Source organism: Narcine bancroftii, chromosome 3 (assembly GCF_036971445.1).
Source record: "Narcine bancroftii isolate sNarBan1 chromosome 3, sNarBan1.hap1, whole genome shotgun sequence".
NCBI classification, from domain to species: Eukaryota; Metazoa; Chordata; class Chondrichthyes; order Torpediniformes; family Narcinidae; genus Narcine; species Narcine bancroftii.
Window position 1 is genome coordinate 251,128,544 of NC_091471.1, and position 17,656 is coordinate 251,146,199.

The 17,656-nt window shown below is 50.2% G+C and overlaps 1 protein-coding gene across 3 annotated transcripts in view; it reads left to right on the forward strand.

Annotated features, from left to right (window-relative positions):
• LOC138758536 (lysophosphatidic acid receptor 2-like) overlaps positions 1-2,680 on the forward strand; it is a 101,464-nt gene extending 98,784 nt beyond the window's left edge. For 2 of the 3 annotated variants that reach the window (XM_069927569.1, XM_069927570.1), the window contains exon 3: positions 1,185-2,680. In XM_069927569.1, coding sequence (XP_069783670.1) covers positions 1,185-1,498 — 314 coding nt within the window. In that variant the 3' untranslated portion in view covers positions 1,499-2,680. The remainder of the gene's footprint in view (positions 1-1,184) is intronic. The other variant, XM_069927573.1, reaches the window with a different exon arrangement.
• Positions 2,681-17,656: the final 14,976 nt, after the last annotated feature.

Consider the following 17,656-nt stretch of genomic DNA (forward strand, 5'->3'; position numbering starts at 1 on the left):
ACCACAGAGCACCTATGACGTAGAATGCCTAAAGGTTAACCTCCAGGTTGAGTCGGAGGTGAAGCAGGCTAATGCAATGTTAGCATTCATCTCTAGAGGAATATGATGTTACGTTGAGTCTCTATAAAGCACTGGCGAGGTCTCACCTGAAGTAGGGGGTACAGCAGTGGTTCTCAACCTTTTTCTTTCCACTCACATCCCACTTTAAGTAATCCCTATGCCATCGGTGCTCTGCGATTACTAAGGGATTGCTTATGGTGGGATGTGAGTGGGAAGGAAGGTTGAGAATCACTGCTCCAGACTTAATTGTTACTGAAATATTTTGCTTGAGAAAAATTGTCATTGGCCCATTTCCTTTGGAGTTATGAAACCGTGCACATAACGAGTCAATTAGGGACGATTAAAACAGGTTTTCAAACTTTTTCTTTCCACCCACATCCCACCTTAAGCAATCCCTGACTATCACAGAGCATCGATGGTATAGGGAATTCTTAAAGTGGTGTGCAAGTGGAAAGAAAAAGGTTGAGAACCACTTGGGTACAGTTTTGGACTCATTTAGGAAAGGACGTGCTGGCATTGGAGAGAGTTCAGAGAAGATTTACAAGAATGATTCTTGGAATGAAGGGATTAGCATATGAGGAGTGTTTGACGCTCTAAGACTACTCCTTGAAGTTCATAAGAATGAGGGGTGAACCTCATTTCGAATGTTGAAAGGCCTGGACAAAGCATGTGGAGGGGAGGCTAGGACAAGAGACACAACCTCAGGAGTGAAGGGCTCTCATTTCTTGAGCCAGAGAGCAGTGAACCTCAGGCAGGTTGTTGGGTGTGTTTCAGGCAGATTGACAGGCATCTGAATAGTGAGGATATCAAAGGGAGAAGGCTGTGGAGTGGGACTGAAGGGTCAGAGTCGGAGGGGTGGGAGGTGGGCATGGTTGGGTTGGAGGGGTAGGGGTTGAAGGGTGAGTCAGAGGGGTTAGGTGGGTGAAGGGGTGGGTCAGAGGGATGGTGGAGAAGGGTCAGGTCGGTTTGGACAGGTGGGGGTTGAAGGGGCAGGTCGGAGGGGTGGGGTTTGAAGGGGCGGGTTGGAAGGGTGAGTGTTGGCTCATTGAGCGAGGGGCAGTGATGCACAGTGAGAGGCTCCTCCTAACGGGACCCACGACTGACCTCTCCCCTCTCCCCCCCAGGTGCCTTCGTCCTCTGCTGGACTCCGGGGCTGGTGGTGTTGCTCCTTGACGGGGTGGACTGCGAGAGCTGTGACGTGCTGAAGGTGGAGAAGTACTTCCTGCTGCTGGCTGAGCTCAATTCCCTCTTCAACCCCCTCATCTACTCCTTCCGGGACAACGAGATGCGGCAGACCTTCAAACAAATCCTGTGCCTGCCCTGGCGGGGAGCCACCAGCTTCACCACCAGCCATACCCGCACACACATCCTGATGCACAAGGTGCCGTCTCCCGGCCCGGCACACATCGAATCGCAGGGCGTCAACTCCTCCGTATAGGGGGGCAGAGACCATGAGGCTCTGCATCACTGCTGGCCAGGGACATTCACCCTCTCTCTCCCCCCCTGCTCCCTCCTCCCTCACCCCTCCCCCTCCCACTCTCTCTCATCCCCTCTGCATCTTTCTCCTCCTCCCCTCATTTCCCACCTCCACTCTCCTTCCTCCTCCTCACCCTCCACTCCCTCTCCCTCCTCCAGCCAGTTGGTGGCCGTGAAGCTAGGATTGAGACGGGATGCACTCTGGGTGCGTTGTGAGCAGCTGCTGAATGCAGGGCTCAGCTTGGAGCCCCCTTCCCCCTCCCATGTCACCAGGTTCTTGGTCCCTTCCCTCCATCTGTCCATCTGCTACCCCCTCCGTCCAAATGCTCCCCCTCCATCCACCCATCCCCTTCCAAGCACCTATCCCCCCCATTCATCAAACCTCTCCCCCTCCATCCACCCCTTCATCAAACCTCTCCCCCTCCATCCACCCCTCCTCTTCCATGCTGCTATTGCCTCCCGTGAGGGTGGTGCAGTGGAACAGTGGGTTCCCGGCCATGGAGTGGTGCAAGACAAGACATTCACTGGTGTTGGAGGGAACTGCCAGCAGGAAGGACCAAGGATCCATGGTTTGCCGCTTCTCCTGGGGTCATTGGGTGGTGAAGAGGGGTCACGGGCTATGGGGCCACCTCCTCCCCATCAGTAGGGAGGGTGGTTGATCCTCAACAGCTCAGGTGCTGGAGCTCCTCTCCGTCCCCCCACCCAATATCCCTATCCACCCCTCTCCAACCCCTGCCCATCTTTGTCTCCTCCACCCATCTCCGCGCCTCCTCTTCCACCCCATGACCTTCTCTGTCACCATCCCCTGCCCCTCTCTATCATACCCCCACCCCTCTCGGTCCCCCATCCCCACCCCTCTCTTTGCCCTTCTCCAGCCACTCCTCTCTCTGCCACCCCACCCCTCCATTCACTGCCCCTGTCCACGCCTCCCTTGCCCCTTTCTTCCCCCCAAAACCCACCCCGCTCTGCTCCCCCACCTTGCTCCTCTTCATCCTCCCTGTCCCTCTCTGCCCCTCCCCATCCTCTGCCCCCAACCCCTGTTCCTATCCACCCCTCCCCCAATTTTTTAACTGGATGGTATTTTATCTTCTGTAAAATTGTATGTATAATTATTGTGTTTTTATTAAAGGGAAAATATCATGAAGTGTCGTCGGACGTCCTTTACAGCGAGGTTAAAGCAGAATAACATGAGGAAAGAGTGCACAAATTGGGATTGTACTCGCTGGAGTTTAGAAGATTGAGAGGGGATCTCATAGGACATATAAAATTCTGGCAGGACTGGACAGAATGGATGAGGAAGGGATGTTTCCGATAGTGGGGGAGTCCAGAACCCGGGACCATGGTTCGAGGATAATAGGCAAACCATTTAGAACTGAGATGAGGAGGAATTTCTTTACCCAGAGGGTGGTGAATCTGTGGAATTCATTGCCACAGAGAGCAGAAGAGGCAGGTTCATTTAATATATTTAAGAGGGAATTAGATATATTTCTTCAGTATTAGGGGTTACGGAGAGAAGGCGGGGACGGGGTTCTGAACTTTAAGATGAAGCATGATCTCATTGAATGGAGGAGCAGGTTCGAAGGGCCGAATGACCTATTCCTGCTCCTATCTTCTATGTTTCTAACTCTGCAACTGCCGGGCTGAGGTGCAGCATCACAGATGAGCTGGGGAAGTCAGCAGGTCACACAGCACTGGGTCGCAGAGTTGATGGTGGCTTTCCCCTCATGGCCTGTCACCACAGCTGCAGTGCAGGAAACCTGCCATCCCATGGAGGGTGCAAGCTGGGTTTCTTGTTCTGCTCACCACAAGTTATCATAGCCATTGTAAAGGCAATGGTGCATGGGCCCCCTGCCCCCCTTGTGGCGAGGAAGGCGAGGCCAATGTCTCGTTGCGCAGTCTCTCCTTCCTCATCCATCCCCTCAGTGCCTCGTCCCACTCTGCGCCCTGGCTCCAGTCTCTGGCCACGTGTGACCTCGGCAAGGAGCCCTCACCGGCTGCAGGAGCATCCGACAGGAGGGGGGAACAGAGTGAATGTGGGTGGAGGGGCTGAGGACCATCCTCTTCGACCCCTGGACTTTGGTGTCTGTCACCCGAATGTAAGGGGGTGAGGTGTGGGTATGAGGCCAGGGTGTGTAGAAGGCGCCAATCACGGAGATGAAGACCCCTTGGTGCGGCAGGATGAGGGATATGCAGCTCCTTTATGCTACACGCTGAGGCATCTTTGTGCCCCTCACAAGAGCCCGAGGGATTGTGCAAGCCAGTTTGGCCCTGGCCCTGACCTCCTACATGGAGATTCAGCTGCCACGTCCTGTGTGGGGGGGGGGGACTGGGTGAGGTAGTATGGATTGGATGGGCTGAATGGTCTCCTGGTTTGTCTTCTGCTAACTGGTGGGTTAACCTCTCACCAGTGGGTTAACCGCTCACTAGTGGGTTTACTCCTCACTAGTGGGTTAACCCGTCATCTGCAGATCACCGAAAGCATCTTTCAAACTGAAAGTCTTACCTATTGCACTGACCCCATTCGCCCACAGGGCCTTGACTGTTTAACATTGGCTCTAAACATCTCCTTGGTTGTATGTGATGACATCACTTCCTCTGGCAGCAAGGTTCAAACCCCAATGCTTTCTGTGTAACAACACACCCTTAAGCTTGCCTTCAAAACTCTTTAATCTTCCCTTGAGCCCATGTCCGGGGGAGAAGACGTTTCCAACAGTGGGAGAATCTGGGATCAGAGAGTCTGTAAGGAATTTGTACATTCTCCCCATTGTCTGTGTAATTGGGCAGCTCAGGTTCATGGGCTGAAGGGCCAACCATGCCACCCAAGATCGTTTGCACAGGGATCAAGGACTTGTCCAGAACCTCCTCTGGGACAGACGCTCTCTGAGGATTCATCGTTCTGAAGGATGTGTTCACCTCAATGTCAGGGATTGGGAGCACAGAACCATGGGGGCTGTGGGGGCTCATGAATATTCCTTGTCTTCTACTTTGAAGCAAGTATGGATCTCATCTGGGAGAGATGTATCATCTCCTGGGATGTGCCAGCCCTGCCACAGCTGTCTGACATCTGTCTGAGTCTCCGGAATATATTGCAGACGGCCTTCTAGAGGTTGTACCTAGGCTGCCCGTGGCTCTGAGTGCCACAGATCTTGTCTTCAACAGGAAAGAAAGGTTGTGGGGCAGTTGCAGTGAGGAGCAGAGGGGTGCTATGGGAAGGCAAGGGAATTATTACAGAAGCAGCAAGTCCAGGATGTCTGGTCTACCTGCTGAGGCCCGGGGGAGCATTCAAGGCAGGAAGCATGAAGGGCAAAGGGTTCAGCTGTGGGGTCAGGTACATGGCCATCGTGTAGGGAGTGTGCTGTACAATTCCCCACCATTTAGGGTAGATTATTAACTTGTAAGAGAGAGAGGTGTCCCCAAAAATGATCTGCCGAGCCTCAAAATGCGAGACCCAAATGGCTGAGAAAAGATCTCCAGTAATGCGGGAGTTTTGAACATACTCATAGCCCACATCCTGCCGTCATTAAACACGATACCAAAAGCACAGATCAAAAAGGGCAGACCTTAAACACAGCACTGAAAACAGACTGCAAAGTCCTTAAAGTCAACACCCTTAACACAGACCACCCTAAACTCCACACCATAACTTTAAACTGCATTGTGACTGCAGAGTGAATCTCAAAATAGGGTCTTTTTAAGAATGCCCTCCTGGTCAGCATGGGCAGGTTGGGCTGAAGGTCCTGTTCTGTGCTCTGTGACCCTACATGGGGGCACTGTGGTGGGGAGGGGCACGGGCAGGGGGAGGGGGAGAGGAGGGCCAGGATGTGGGAAGGGGCATAGGCAGGGAGAGGAGGGGCAGGAGATGGGGAGGGCCATGTGCAGAGAGAGGTGGAGGGGAGGGGGCAGAGAAAAGGAGAGGGGAGGACAGGTTGGGAGGGAGGTGGGGAGGGGCATGATCAGAGAGGGGAGGGGTGGGAGGAGAGGTAGTGGGAGGGGATGGAGAGGAGCAGGGAAAGGGGAGGGGTGGTGTAGGGGGAGGGCATGGTGTCTGTGTGTGTGTGTGTGTGTATTAGTGGGGTGTGTGTGTTTGTGCATGTAGTGTGAGTGAGTGGGTGTATGTGTGAGTTGGGTGTGTGTGGTGTGTGAGTGTGTGCGTGAGTGGGGTTGTCTGTAAGTGTGGGTGTGTGTGTGAGTGCGGATAAGTTTGTGTGTGTGTTAGTGTGAGTGTTTGGGGGTGAGTTTGTGTGTGTGTGTGTGTGTTAGTGTGTGTCTGTTTGTGGTGTGTGTGTGGTGTGAGTATTATGTGTGCGGGAGTTTGTGTTTTGTGTGTGTGTGAGTGTGGGGTGTGTGTTAGTGGGGTGTGTGTGTGTGAGTTGGGTGTGAGTGTGGTGTATGTGGTGTGTGAGTGTGTGGGGATGTGTTTGTGTGGTGTGTGAGTGTGTGTGTATGGGTGAGTGTGGTATGTGTGTGAATGTGGTTTGTGTGAGTGTGTGTGAGTGTTGTGTTTGTGTGTGGTGTGGGATATGTGTGTGAGTGTTGTGTTTGTGTGTGGTGTGTGTGTGGGATATGTGTGAGAGTTGTGTTTGTGTGTGGTGCGTGAGTGTGTGTGAGTGGGGGCTGTGTGGTGTGTGGGTGTGAGTGTGTTTGTGTGTGTGTGTGTGGATGGGTATGTGGATGTGAACAGTGAGGAGATGACCCTACAGGACAGTGACCACGGCAGTAGACCAGAGAGGGGCTCAGCGGTTGAAGGACTCACATAGGTTGCTGAAGACCAGCATACAGGAACCAAGTACCTGAACAACGATTTGAGAGGGTGCTAAGGACAAGATGGGCTCCCAAGGGACCTCAGGCACTATAAGATTACTGATGGTATTGGAGGTTTGGATCTGAAGCTCGGGTGGCCGATTGTTTGAACAGGGGTCTGTGCGGCTGCAGAGGCTGCGGTAGTGCTGGAGGTGAATCCACGGACACGGTGCCTCTGAAGGGACTCCCTTTTGCTTCTCTTTCTCGGTTTGGGACGCTGGGCTCATGGTGACTCTTTGTTTGCTTTACGACAGATAAAGTTGAAGTGTATCTCGCATTATATTTTTAGGTATGTGACAGTAAAAGGAACTGTGAGCCTATTTGTGTTCTGTGCGTGTGTGATCACAGCTCCTGCTCACAGCTGTGGACCTTGTACCCCCCCTGGTGGCCGCAGTCTCCACATTACAATTCCCCATCCCATTCTCTGGCTGACAGGTTTCATGAGCTGTCAGATTGTGATCACCCACAAATTGGAGGAACAACACCTCATCTTCAGTCTGGGCCCCCTCCAACCGGATGGCATTAACATCGACTTCTTCGGTTTCCTTTAAACCCACCCCCCCCCCCAACAAAGTACGCTGTGAGACCGGTTTTGAGTTCCTCTGGCATTTTCCATGGAAGAGAAACCCAGCTCTGTGGACATCCTGCTGGATGTGGTCCCAGCTTCCACATTGCGCCCAGCCTGCTAACCACTCCCTGGGTTTTGTCTCCGATTTCCAGTGTCAAACAGACCAAAGGGTGCTCGGAAGTAGTTCAATGGAAGGGGCAGCCACAGATGCCGGGGGTGGGGGTAAGGAAGTTAAACAGCTGGGGTCGAGGGCAGTACACAAACATGTTGGAGAAACTCAGCAGGTCAGGCAGCACCCACAGAAAGCAAGTCAACGATGTTTCGGGCCTGAGTCCGTCAAGATATGAGCAAAAAGCAGGCAGTGTCTGAATGGAAAGGTGGAGAGGACGGGGGTGGTGGGGGGGGGGGGGTGGTAGAGGAGGGAGGTACTGCAAGGGCAAGAGTACAGACAGACAGACAAAAGGACACAGGGTGGGAGGGCAGACAGAAAAGGTGAGGTGATGGGAGGGGAACGCTCTCTGAATGGAGAGGGAAGGAAAGGTGTGGGGAGCTGGAGGGAATAGCCCAGTGTTAGGGAACAAAGTGGGCAGGGAAGGGTGTTAATGGAAACTGGAGAAGTCAATGTTAATGCCATCTGGTTGGAGGGTGCCCAGACGGGATATTCTACCAATTTGTGGGTGGCCTCGCTTTGGCAGGGCACGAGGCCATGGAGAGGCATGTCGGTATGGGGAATTGAAATGAATGGTCACTGGGTGGTCCCTGTTACTGCGGCGGACAAAGCGAAGGTGCTCAGTGAAGCGATCTCCTAGACTGTGTCCAGTCTGTCCGATGTAGAGGAGGGAGCACCAGATGGTCCCTGCAGACTCGCAGTGAAATGTTGCTTCACCTGGAAGGAGTGTTTGGGGCCCCGAATGGTGGCAAGGGAGGAGGAGTGGGCACAAGTGGAGCATCTCCTGTGGTCACGGGGATAGGCGATTGGAGGGGAGGGATGTGTGGACGAATGAGTCATGGTACCGGACAGTGGCAGAGAGGGGAGGAGAGGTCAAGATGTGTCTGGTAGCGGGATCATGTAGGTGGTGGAAATTGTGGAGGATGTGGGGATAAAGGGAATCCAGAAAAATTGGCACACTGGGTCAGGGCTCTGAGTCCCGGAGCCGGGACATCATGTCCCATCTGTACAAGATGCCACTGAAGCCACACCTGGAGCAGTTCTGGTTCTCCTTGCTGAAGGAATGATGTCATTGAACTAGAGCAGGAGCAGAAAAGGTTAAAGAGAACGGTCCTGTGACTGGCAGGCTGGAATTATATGGAGTGGCTGGGAGGGAGGTGACATTATGGAGGTATGGTGAAGGTCACAGGCCTCCCCAGGTCTCCCCAGATCAGGGAGTCTGCGCCTCGACAGGATGGGCTTAACTGACCAGGAAATGCCCTTTGACGCATGTTGTGCCAGCCCCCTCCCTTCCTCTTTTTTGAAACTCTCTGCTCCACTGTCTGTGTAGAAAAACCTATCCCTGATGTCAGATGGCATGGGTTATCGTAGCGGTTAACACAAAGCTATTCCAACACTAGTGACCCAGGTTCGAATCTGGTGCTCTCTGTAAGGAGTTTGTACATTCTCTCCGTGTCTGCATGGGTTCCCTCCGGCTGCTCCGGTTTCCACCAATAGACGTTACAGGGTTGGTTGGTTAATTGGTCACATGGGTGTATTTGGGCGGCATGGCCTCATGGGCCAGAAGGACCTGTTACCATGTTGTAAATCAGTGGTCCTCAACCTTTTTCTTTCCACTCATGTATCACTTTAAGTAATCCCTATGCCGTCGGTGCTCTGTCATTAGCAAGGGATTGCTTCTGGTGGTATGTGAGAAAAAGTTTGAAAACCACTGGTTTAATCCTCCCTAATTGACTCATTATGTGCACCGTTTCATAACTCCAAAGGAAATGGGCCAATGACAATGTTTCTGAAGCAAAATATTTCAGTAACAATTGGGACTAGAGCAGTGATTCTCAACCTTCCCTTCCAACTCATGGCACAGGGATTACTTAAAGTGGGATGTGAGTGGAAAGAAAAAGGTTGAGAACCACTGTTGTAAATACTCCCCTAAACTTTACTCCCCTCACTTTAAACAGATGTCTTCTGGGGTTTGTTACAGTTGTAATTTATTTATATAACGCAACGCACATTGATCCAAAGCGCTGAACATACAATTAGGAATAAATTGGTTACTATCTAAACAACAGGCAGCCAAAATACACGAGCGCAGCCATCTTTACAGAGACTATCCAACTTAGAACATTAATTATTTAAACCCTAACTCGTTCCTCCCCATCGCAGCAATGAACAACTTTCCAATTTCAAATGAACAATAGTTCTACAAATACCAGACTTCAAAGAACAAAATAAGCCCGGTCACAATTCCGCTTGGATGTTAAAACGTCCAACCGCAGCCATCTTCGGGCTGGTGTACAGGCATCGGCAGAACTTAGATGTTACGGCCTGCCAGCTTCAAAGAGGAAACTACCAACCAGTTCACAGTTTCTCAAGGCGGCAGGGCAACAGTTCACCTCAAAGCACCCCCCCTCCACCTCGGGTGATCCAAATGCCATGAGGCCTCACGCCTCAGGTTGACATTGACCACAACCAACATATCCTTCGGGATTTCTCGGGACTGACACGCTCTGCTGCTCCGCTCGTATTGGGGTACCACCTCCGTCTCTGCCATGTTGCACCATTTCCATGACAATCGTGAAAGGCTGAGGCCACATTGCCACGCTACCCCACAGCTCAGTCTCTTTGGGAGGCCTCACTCCATGACCATCGAGCTGCAAACCTTGTGGGTTTGTCTCAGTGACCCGTTTGTCATTTGGGACCCAAGTTGCAGTTCCAGGCTCACCAAAAACTCTTGTCAAATCCAGGTTTGTGCACAGCGCGTCTCCTTGTTAGTTACAACAGTCCTGGGATCCAGTCGAGCTGCCATCTTCATGATCACAGTTGCCCTGGGAATAAGATGCTGACTGTCCACCCTATCTCATGGTTTTATATACTTCATTCAGTCACCACTTTCCTTCATCAATCCAAGAGACCAGCCCCAGCTCTGTGAACCTTGCCTCATATGACACTTTCTCCAGGCAGCATCCTGGTAAAAATCTCCTCTGACCCTCTCCAAGCCTTCCACATCCTTCCTATAATGAGGCAACCAATTCTGAACACCATACTCCAAGTGTGGAATAACCAGAGTTTTATAGAGCTGCAACATTACCTCACAGTTCTTGAACTCAATCCCCAACTAAAAAAATCAACACAACGCACCTTCTTCACCACCCAATCAACTGGAGTGGCTACCTTGGGGGATCAATGGGACCTGAACCCCTAAGATCTCTTTGTTCCTCCTTACTGTCCCAGTAACCATGGACTCTGCCTTCGTTTGACCTTCCAAAGTGCCTCACTTCACATTTGTCCAGATTGAACTCCATCTGCCACTTCTCTACCCAACTCTGCAACCTGTCTTGTAACTTTCGACACTATCCACAGCACCTTCCTATCTTTGGGTCATACTGGCCCATTCCTCACATCCTCATCCAAGACATTTATAAAAATCACCAAGAGCAAGGGGGGGGGGGGGGGTCCCAGAACAGATTCTTGTGGGATGCCACTTGTCACTGACCTCCAGGCAGAATAGAACCCATTTTTAACCACCTCTTCTGCAGACAAGACAATCCTGAATCCAAGCAGCGAATGAATCTTGGATCCTGTGGCACCTGAGATTCTGAATGAGTCTTTAATGGAAAACCCTTTTCAGGATTCAAGCTTCCTTTTATTTTCACCTAATGATACAAAAAATGTAATGAGTTTTTCTGGTGCCCCTAATGATAGGAGAAAGAGAAGCAAAATGGAGCCCCTTCAGAGTCACTGAGTGTCCGTGGATTCCTCTCCCGTACTCCCACAGCCTCTTAATCCCTGATCAGTCCTACCTTCACTCTCATCATCCCTCTGTGCTTCACATACATGTGGAACGCCTTCGGTTTCCCTGACTCCTACTTGCCAAGACCTTCTCATGCCCCCTACTGGCTCCCCTAAGCACTTTCTTAAGTCCCTTCCTGGCTACATTTGTTGCCTGGTTTTACTTCCTGGAGCTTTCTGCCCGTTGGTCCTCCTCCCTTGTCAACCGTAGCTCTTCTGCACCACCAGCTCAATGGGGCAAACCTATCCAGACCCACGCGCAAGTGTCCCTCAACATCCTCCACATTATTTCTGTCTTTTCTCCCGAGGACATCTGCTTCCAATTTACTCTCCCCAGTTCCTGCCTCATCCCATCCCCAATTAAACAATTTACCGTTTTGTCTCCTTACATGGGACCCGAATCGGGTCACTGGACCACCACGCTAACTGTGCCACCAGAATGAATTGACGGCGCTTGGTCAGAACTGGGAATGTGGGAAAACAAATAGTTTTTAAATTGCAGAAGCTGGTGATTGATGAAAAGGACCAAGGGAATATGAAGGAATGAGCATAAGGAACGATTGTCGGCTCTTGGACTGTACTCGTTGGAGTACAGAAGGATGAGGGGAACCTCATAGAGGTATTTCGAATGCCAAAAGGCCTGGACGGAGGAGATTTGGCAAGGATTTTTCCCATGTTAGGGGATTCTACAGGATCTTTCGCGATAAAAGGGCGTCAATTTAAAACAGCAGAAAAATTGCTTTAGTCAGAGGGTCGTGAGTCGTGGAACTTGTTGCCACAGGCAGCTGTGGAAGGGAGGTTGTTGGGTGCCTTTAAGGCAGAGATTGGCAGATTTTTGATGAATCAGGGCCTCAAGGGTGACGGGGAGGAAGCTGGGGAGTGGGGCTGAGTAGGAGGAGGGATCAGCTCATGATTAGAATGGTGGAGCAGACTCGATGGGCTTAATTTTGCTCCAATATCTTGTGGATACGGTGCGGCGGCAAAAACAGTGCAGAGTGCAGGGTTACACAGAGAGGTCAGAGGGAACATCATTTATCTCCCTGGTTCACATGTGACTCTGACCTGCCTATGAGAGATGGGCTGAACTGGACAAGTCCAGGCGGGGTCTCTCCCTCCCCAACACTTGCCGACACTTCCATTCAGCCACGGAGCAGGTTTGGATGATCGAATTGTGGGGGAGGGGGGTTGGAGTAGGTGTTTGGTCGCACCAGCAACAGCGATGAGTCGCTTTACAGGGACGAGGTGGAAAATCTTGTGAAATGGTCTGAGAGTAACAACCTGAGCCTCAACGTGGACAAGATGAAGGAGATGATCGTGGACTTCAGGACAAGGAATGACCACCCTCCATTACACATCAACAACTCTGTAGTAGAGAGAGTGGAGAGCACCCAGTTCCTTGGAGTTCACTTAACTAGTGACCTATCGTGGACACTCAACATCTCCTCACTTGTCAGGAAGGCACAACAGGGACTGCACTTTCTGAGAAGACTGAAGCAGCCAAGACTACCGGCCACCATCATGTCATCCTTCTACAGGAGCTCTATAGAGTGTCCTGGCCGGCTGCATCACAGTGTGGTACAGTTGCTGCAGAGAAATGGATCGGGGGTCAATCCACAGGACCATAACAGAGGCAGAGAGGATCAGTGGGGTCTCCCTCGTCCCCATCGACGTGATCTACTGGGATCGTCATCTGAAGAGGGTGCGCAGAATCATTGAGGACACCTTCCACCCCCGCACCTTTCAGCTACTCCATTCGGGGAAGAGATTCAGGAGGATCAGAGCCAGCACCACCAGGCTGAGGAACAGCTTCTTCCCATGAGCAGTGAGAATGCTGAATGATCAAAGGAACTGCTCACATTGACCATCCGAGACTCTCATTTATACAAAACAACATTTATTGATTATCATTTGTATAGATGAAATACTTGTCCTGCATGTACTGTTTGTCTGGTTGTGTGTCTGACCGGAGAACACTGTTTCATCGGGTTGTACTTGTACAATCAGCTGACAATAAACTTGACTTGTATTATGTTTAAGGTGAGAGGAAGGGATTGGTGGGGGTGGGGGGGGTGATACTATCCTGTAACATCCTCTGGTGCACACAGAGTTGTACAGAGTAGACTACGCGGATGCTGGGCCAGTTAATATTAAAGTGGGAGACCCCCCTCCCTCCCACACCCCACCTTTAACTGACTCAGCCACACGAGGGTTGGGATGAACAACAGGCACGTTGTCCATCATTTTGATTTTCTGCTTAATAAAATATTGTTCATCACTCTCCAAAAACTGGAGCAGCCTATCTCCATGTCCATTTTGATACTTCCCTTTTTAGCGAAGTGATTCGTTTTTCTCTCTGCTCCTTTTATTTCCTGCTGAGGCAAGCAGACCGCGCAGCTAATTATACATTTCCTATCGAAAGTCGGATGGTGATTTATCAGAAAAAGGCAGAGGAGCTACCCTGCTTCCCTCAGCTGCCTCAGCAGAACCACAGCAGCACAATTTAATTTCTTGTCATCTTTTAATCCGACTCCTTTTTTTCCCCAAGGGCAGCTTGTGAATGGTAAAAGCAGCTTTATAAATCATTATTCTTTAGAAAGGACAGAGTCTATTGGCATCTTTCCAAGCCCAGGAGCCCCGCATTGCCTGAAACTTCTATTCCTCCATCTGTTCCGAGGCTGCGTCGTTCCGAGATGGACAACATTACCAGTCTCATCTCCATATCTCCATCCTTCTTTCACATTCCCTCTCTCTCTCTCTCTCTCTCCCTTTTACCAGTTTTCAGTTATCTTCCTCGCTGTTCTCTACTTTTCCTCATGATCTAATTCTCATTTTTACATTTTTCCTTTTCTCACTCTCAGTCACTAGCCTCTTTGTATCTGTTTCCCTCCCATCTCTCTTCCTTTCAATTTCCCTCACTCTACCCTTTCTTTCCCTCTCCCTCTATCTCTCTGTTCCCTCTCTATCCCTGTTTCCTCCATTTCTCTAATCCCTCTATCTCTCTATTCTTGATCTCTCTGTTAGCTCTATCTCTCCTTCATCAATCCCCTCTATCTCCATCTCCCTATCATCTATTCTCATCTCTCTCTTCCCTTTGTCTCTGTTCAGTCTCCATCTCTGTTCCCTCTATCACTCTACCTCTCATTATTCCCTTAATCACTCCTTCCTCTCCATCCCTTCTCTATCTCTCTGATCCCTCTATATTCTGTTCCCTCTCCCTTTCATCCTATCCAGCTGTTCTCTCTCTATTCCCCATCCAGCTGTTCCCTCTCTATCTCCCTTTCCCCCATCCAGCTGTTCCCTCCCTATCTCCCTTTCCCCATCCAGCTGTTCCCTCTCTATCTCCCTTTTCCCCATCCCGCTGTTCCCTCCCAATCTCCCTTTTCCCCATCCAGCTGTTCCCTCCCTTTCTCCCTTTTCCCCATCCAGCTGTTCCCTCATCTCCCTTTTCCCCATCCAACTGTACCCTCTCCATCTCCCCTATCCAACTGTTCCCTCTCTCTCCTTTTCCCCATCCAGCTGTTCTCTCTCTATCTCCCTTTCCCACATCCAGCTGTTCCCTCTCTATCTCCCTTACCCCCATCCAGCTCTTCCCTCTCTATCATTTCCCTTATCCAGCTGTTCCCTCTCTATCTCCCTTCCCTTATCCAGTTATTCCCTCTCTATCTTTCTCTGCCCACCAGGGTGATGCTCTGCTTTCTTTTTCTCTGGCGAACCCTTTCACTGCCTCTTTCTCTCTGCTCTCTCGGCTTATCTCGACTTTTCTGCTCAGCTCTGTCTTTCTGATCTCAATCGGCCCACCTGACTTTCTCCACTCCTCGCTCTCTCCCTGTCTCTCTCTATTAACTCTCACTTAAGCTGTCAAGGCAGCCGGTGAAGGCAGACTATGGGAGAAGATGCTCCCACCCCCAGCACGGTGTGGAAGGAATGAGCTCTAGTCAGGCCAGATGCCAGGGCCGTGATTGGGGGTGAAGGGTGGGGCAACCTTTCCTCAGTTCACCCTCCTAACAGCTAGGTGTGGAGGGTCATTGTGTTGCTCCATGATGTGTTTCCAATAACCACAGCTCATTCTGTTTTTCTCCACTAAATTCCCTACCCCAACCCCTCACTCAAATGTCGGCACTTGGGCCAACATGGATAAGTTATGTTGAGTGGCCTATGTCCATGCTGTGCGTCTCTGTGACTCCAAGTCTCCTGGTCACATCTTCGACAATCTCAATCACATTTGTGAGGCATGACCTCCCATTTACAAAACTGCCCCATGACACGGTGAGGACAGAGGGGAGAATGTGTGTCTGGAGCCAGTCACCCCAAGTGGGAACAGGTTCTTTCGTCCAACCTGACCACGCTGACTAAACTGTCCCAGCCATCTTGTCGTACTGCCTGAATTTGATCTATATCCCTCAAAACCCATCCTTATCCATGTATCTGTCAAAATGTTTCTCAAATATTGGAAGAGTGTTTATTTTTAATTTGGAGGTGCAGTGCAGTAACAAACCCTTCCATCCCACATGTCCAAATGCACCCCTGTGACCAATTAACCTACTAACGCTCAACATCTTTGGAGGTGGGAGCAAATGGAGCACGCAGAGTAAACCCACACAGACACGGGGAGAATGTACAAACTTCTTACAGACAGCGCTGGGTTCTAAACCGGGTCGCACTAACCATGGGAGGCACTTATTCCAGGGATCACCCTCTCTGTCCTGAGTAACATCAGCACCAGTTCCCCCTCCCTCTGTGTAAACCTGCCCCCATCTGGCTCAGCAGCCTGACCTCGGACCTGGTTTACTTCAGTCACCAGCGTTTCCCCCTCCACTGTCACACCACTTCTTCTAGCTCTGTCCTTGATATGCCTTGTTCCTGCTTAACTAACTCTCAGCCATGGCTCTGGGGTCACTCTCTCTCTCTTTCTTTCTTTCTCTCTCTCTCCCCCACTCTCACACCCCACTCTCTGCCTCTTTCTTTCTCCCCTGCCCCTTGCTCTCTTCCCCCCCCTCTCTTTTGTACCGTAGAAGCATAGAACATTACAGCACAGAAACAGCCCCCTTTGGCCCTTCTAGTCTGTGCCGAAGCATTTTTTTTGCCTAGTCCCACAGTCCTGCAGCCGGTCCATAGCCCTCCATATCCTTCCCATCCATGTACTTGTGCAAATTCTTCTTAAATGTTAAAATTGAGCCCACATTCATCACTTCAGCTGGCAGCTCGTTCCACACTCCCACCACTCTCTGTGTGAAGACGTTCCTCCTAAACCTTTCCCCTTTCACCCTTATCCCATGTCCTCAGTGGAAAAAGCCTAACTACATTTGCTCTGTCTAACCCCCTCATAATTTTAAATACCTCTATCAAATCTCTCCTCATCGTTCTACGCTCTAACATGTTTAACCTTTCCCTATAACTCAATTCCTGAAGTGCAGGCAACATCCTAGTAAATCTTCTCTGTACTCTTTCAATCTTATTTATGGTTTTTAGACTGCAGGCATGTAATGGCACAATCGATAAATTTTGCCGTTATACGGGAAGTCTGAAAAGGAACGTGCAGGAATTTTGAGTCAATTCCTGCGCCGCGATTTATCCTGCAGGACCCCTACTACTTTCCGGGGAAGCCTGCACTATAAATCGCAGTGCAAAGCTCACCGATGAATTCGACGTCCAGCTGATGACGTGCTCAGTATGCGACAACCAGAAACAGGTGTTTTAAATCCCCTGAATATCAGAACCAGCAGTCAATCAGCCACAATGTCTGGAACAAAGCCCTTGACCGCTGCAGAGATCAACAACCTCCTCAGCATCTGTACTGAGGATGACCTGAATGGCTCATCAAAGGATGCGCCCACATTGTGTCAGTTTCATACGCAGGCCACGTTACTCCATGTACAAGCACCCGGACTAACACACACAGGAACTTGCAGTCTAAAAAGGTGTGCAGTGTAAACAACTACAAGGTGAGTAATTGTGTTAATTTTTCTCCATGATTTTCCCATCACTGCAGTCTAAAAAGCGTAATTGACATCTTTCCTGTAGTTAGGTGACCAAAACTGCACACAATACTCCAAATTTGGCCTCACCAATGTCTTGTACAACTTTAACATAACATCCCAACTCCTGTACACAGTACTTTGATTTATGAAGGCTAATGTGCCAAAAGCTCTCTTTACAACCCTATCCACCTGCGACACCACATTCATAGAATGATGTATCTCTATTCTGTTCTACCACACTCCTCAGTGCCTGACCATTCACTGTGTTCGTCCTTTCTAGGTTTGTCCTTCCAAAATGCAGCACCTCACACTTGTCTTCATTAAATTTCATCTGCCATTTTTCAGCCCATTTTTCCAGCTGGTTCAGATCATTCTTCGCTGTCCACAACACCTCCAATCTTAATGTCATCTGAAAACTTGCTGATCCAATTCACCACATTTCATCCAGATCATTGATATAGATGACAAACCACAAATGTCCCAGCACCAATCCTTGAGGCACCATTAGTCACAGGCCTCCAGTCTGAGAAGCAAACATCCACCATCACTCTCTGGCTTCTCCTGTCCAGCCATTGTTGAATCCAATTCACTACTTCACAATGAATATTGAGCATCTGAATCTTCCTGACTAACCTCCCATGTGGGACCTTGTCAAAGGCCTCTCTAAAGTCCATGTAGACAACATCCACAGCCTTTTCTTCATCAACTTTCCTGGTAACCTCCTCGAAACAATCTATAAGATTGGTTCAACACAACCTACCCCACTTAAAGCCATGCTGACTATCCCTAATCAATTTCTGGCTATCCAAATATTTG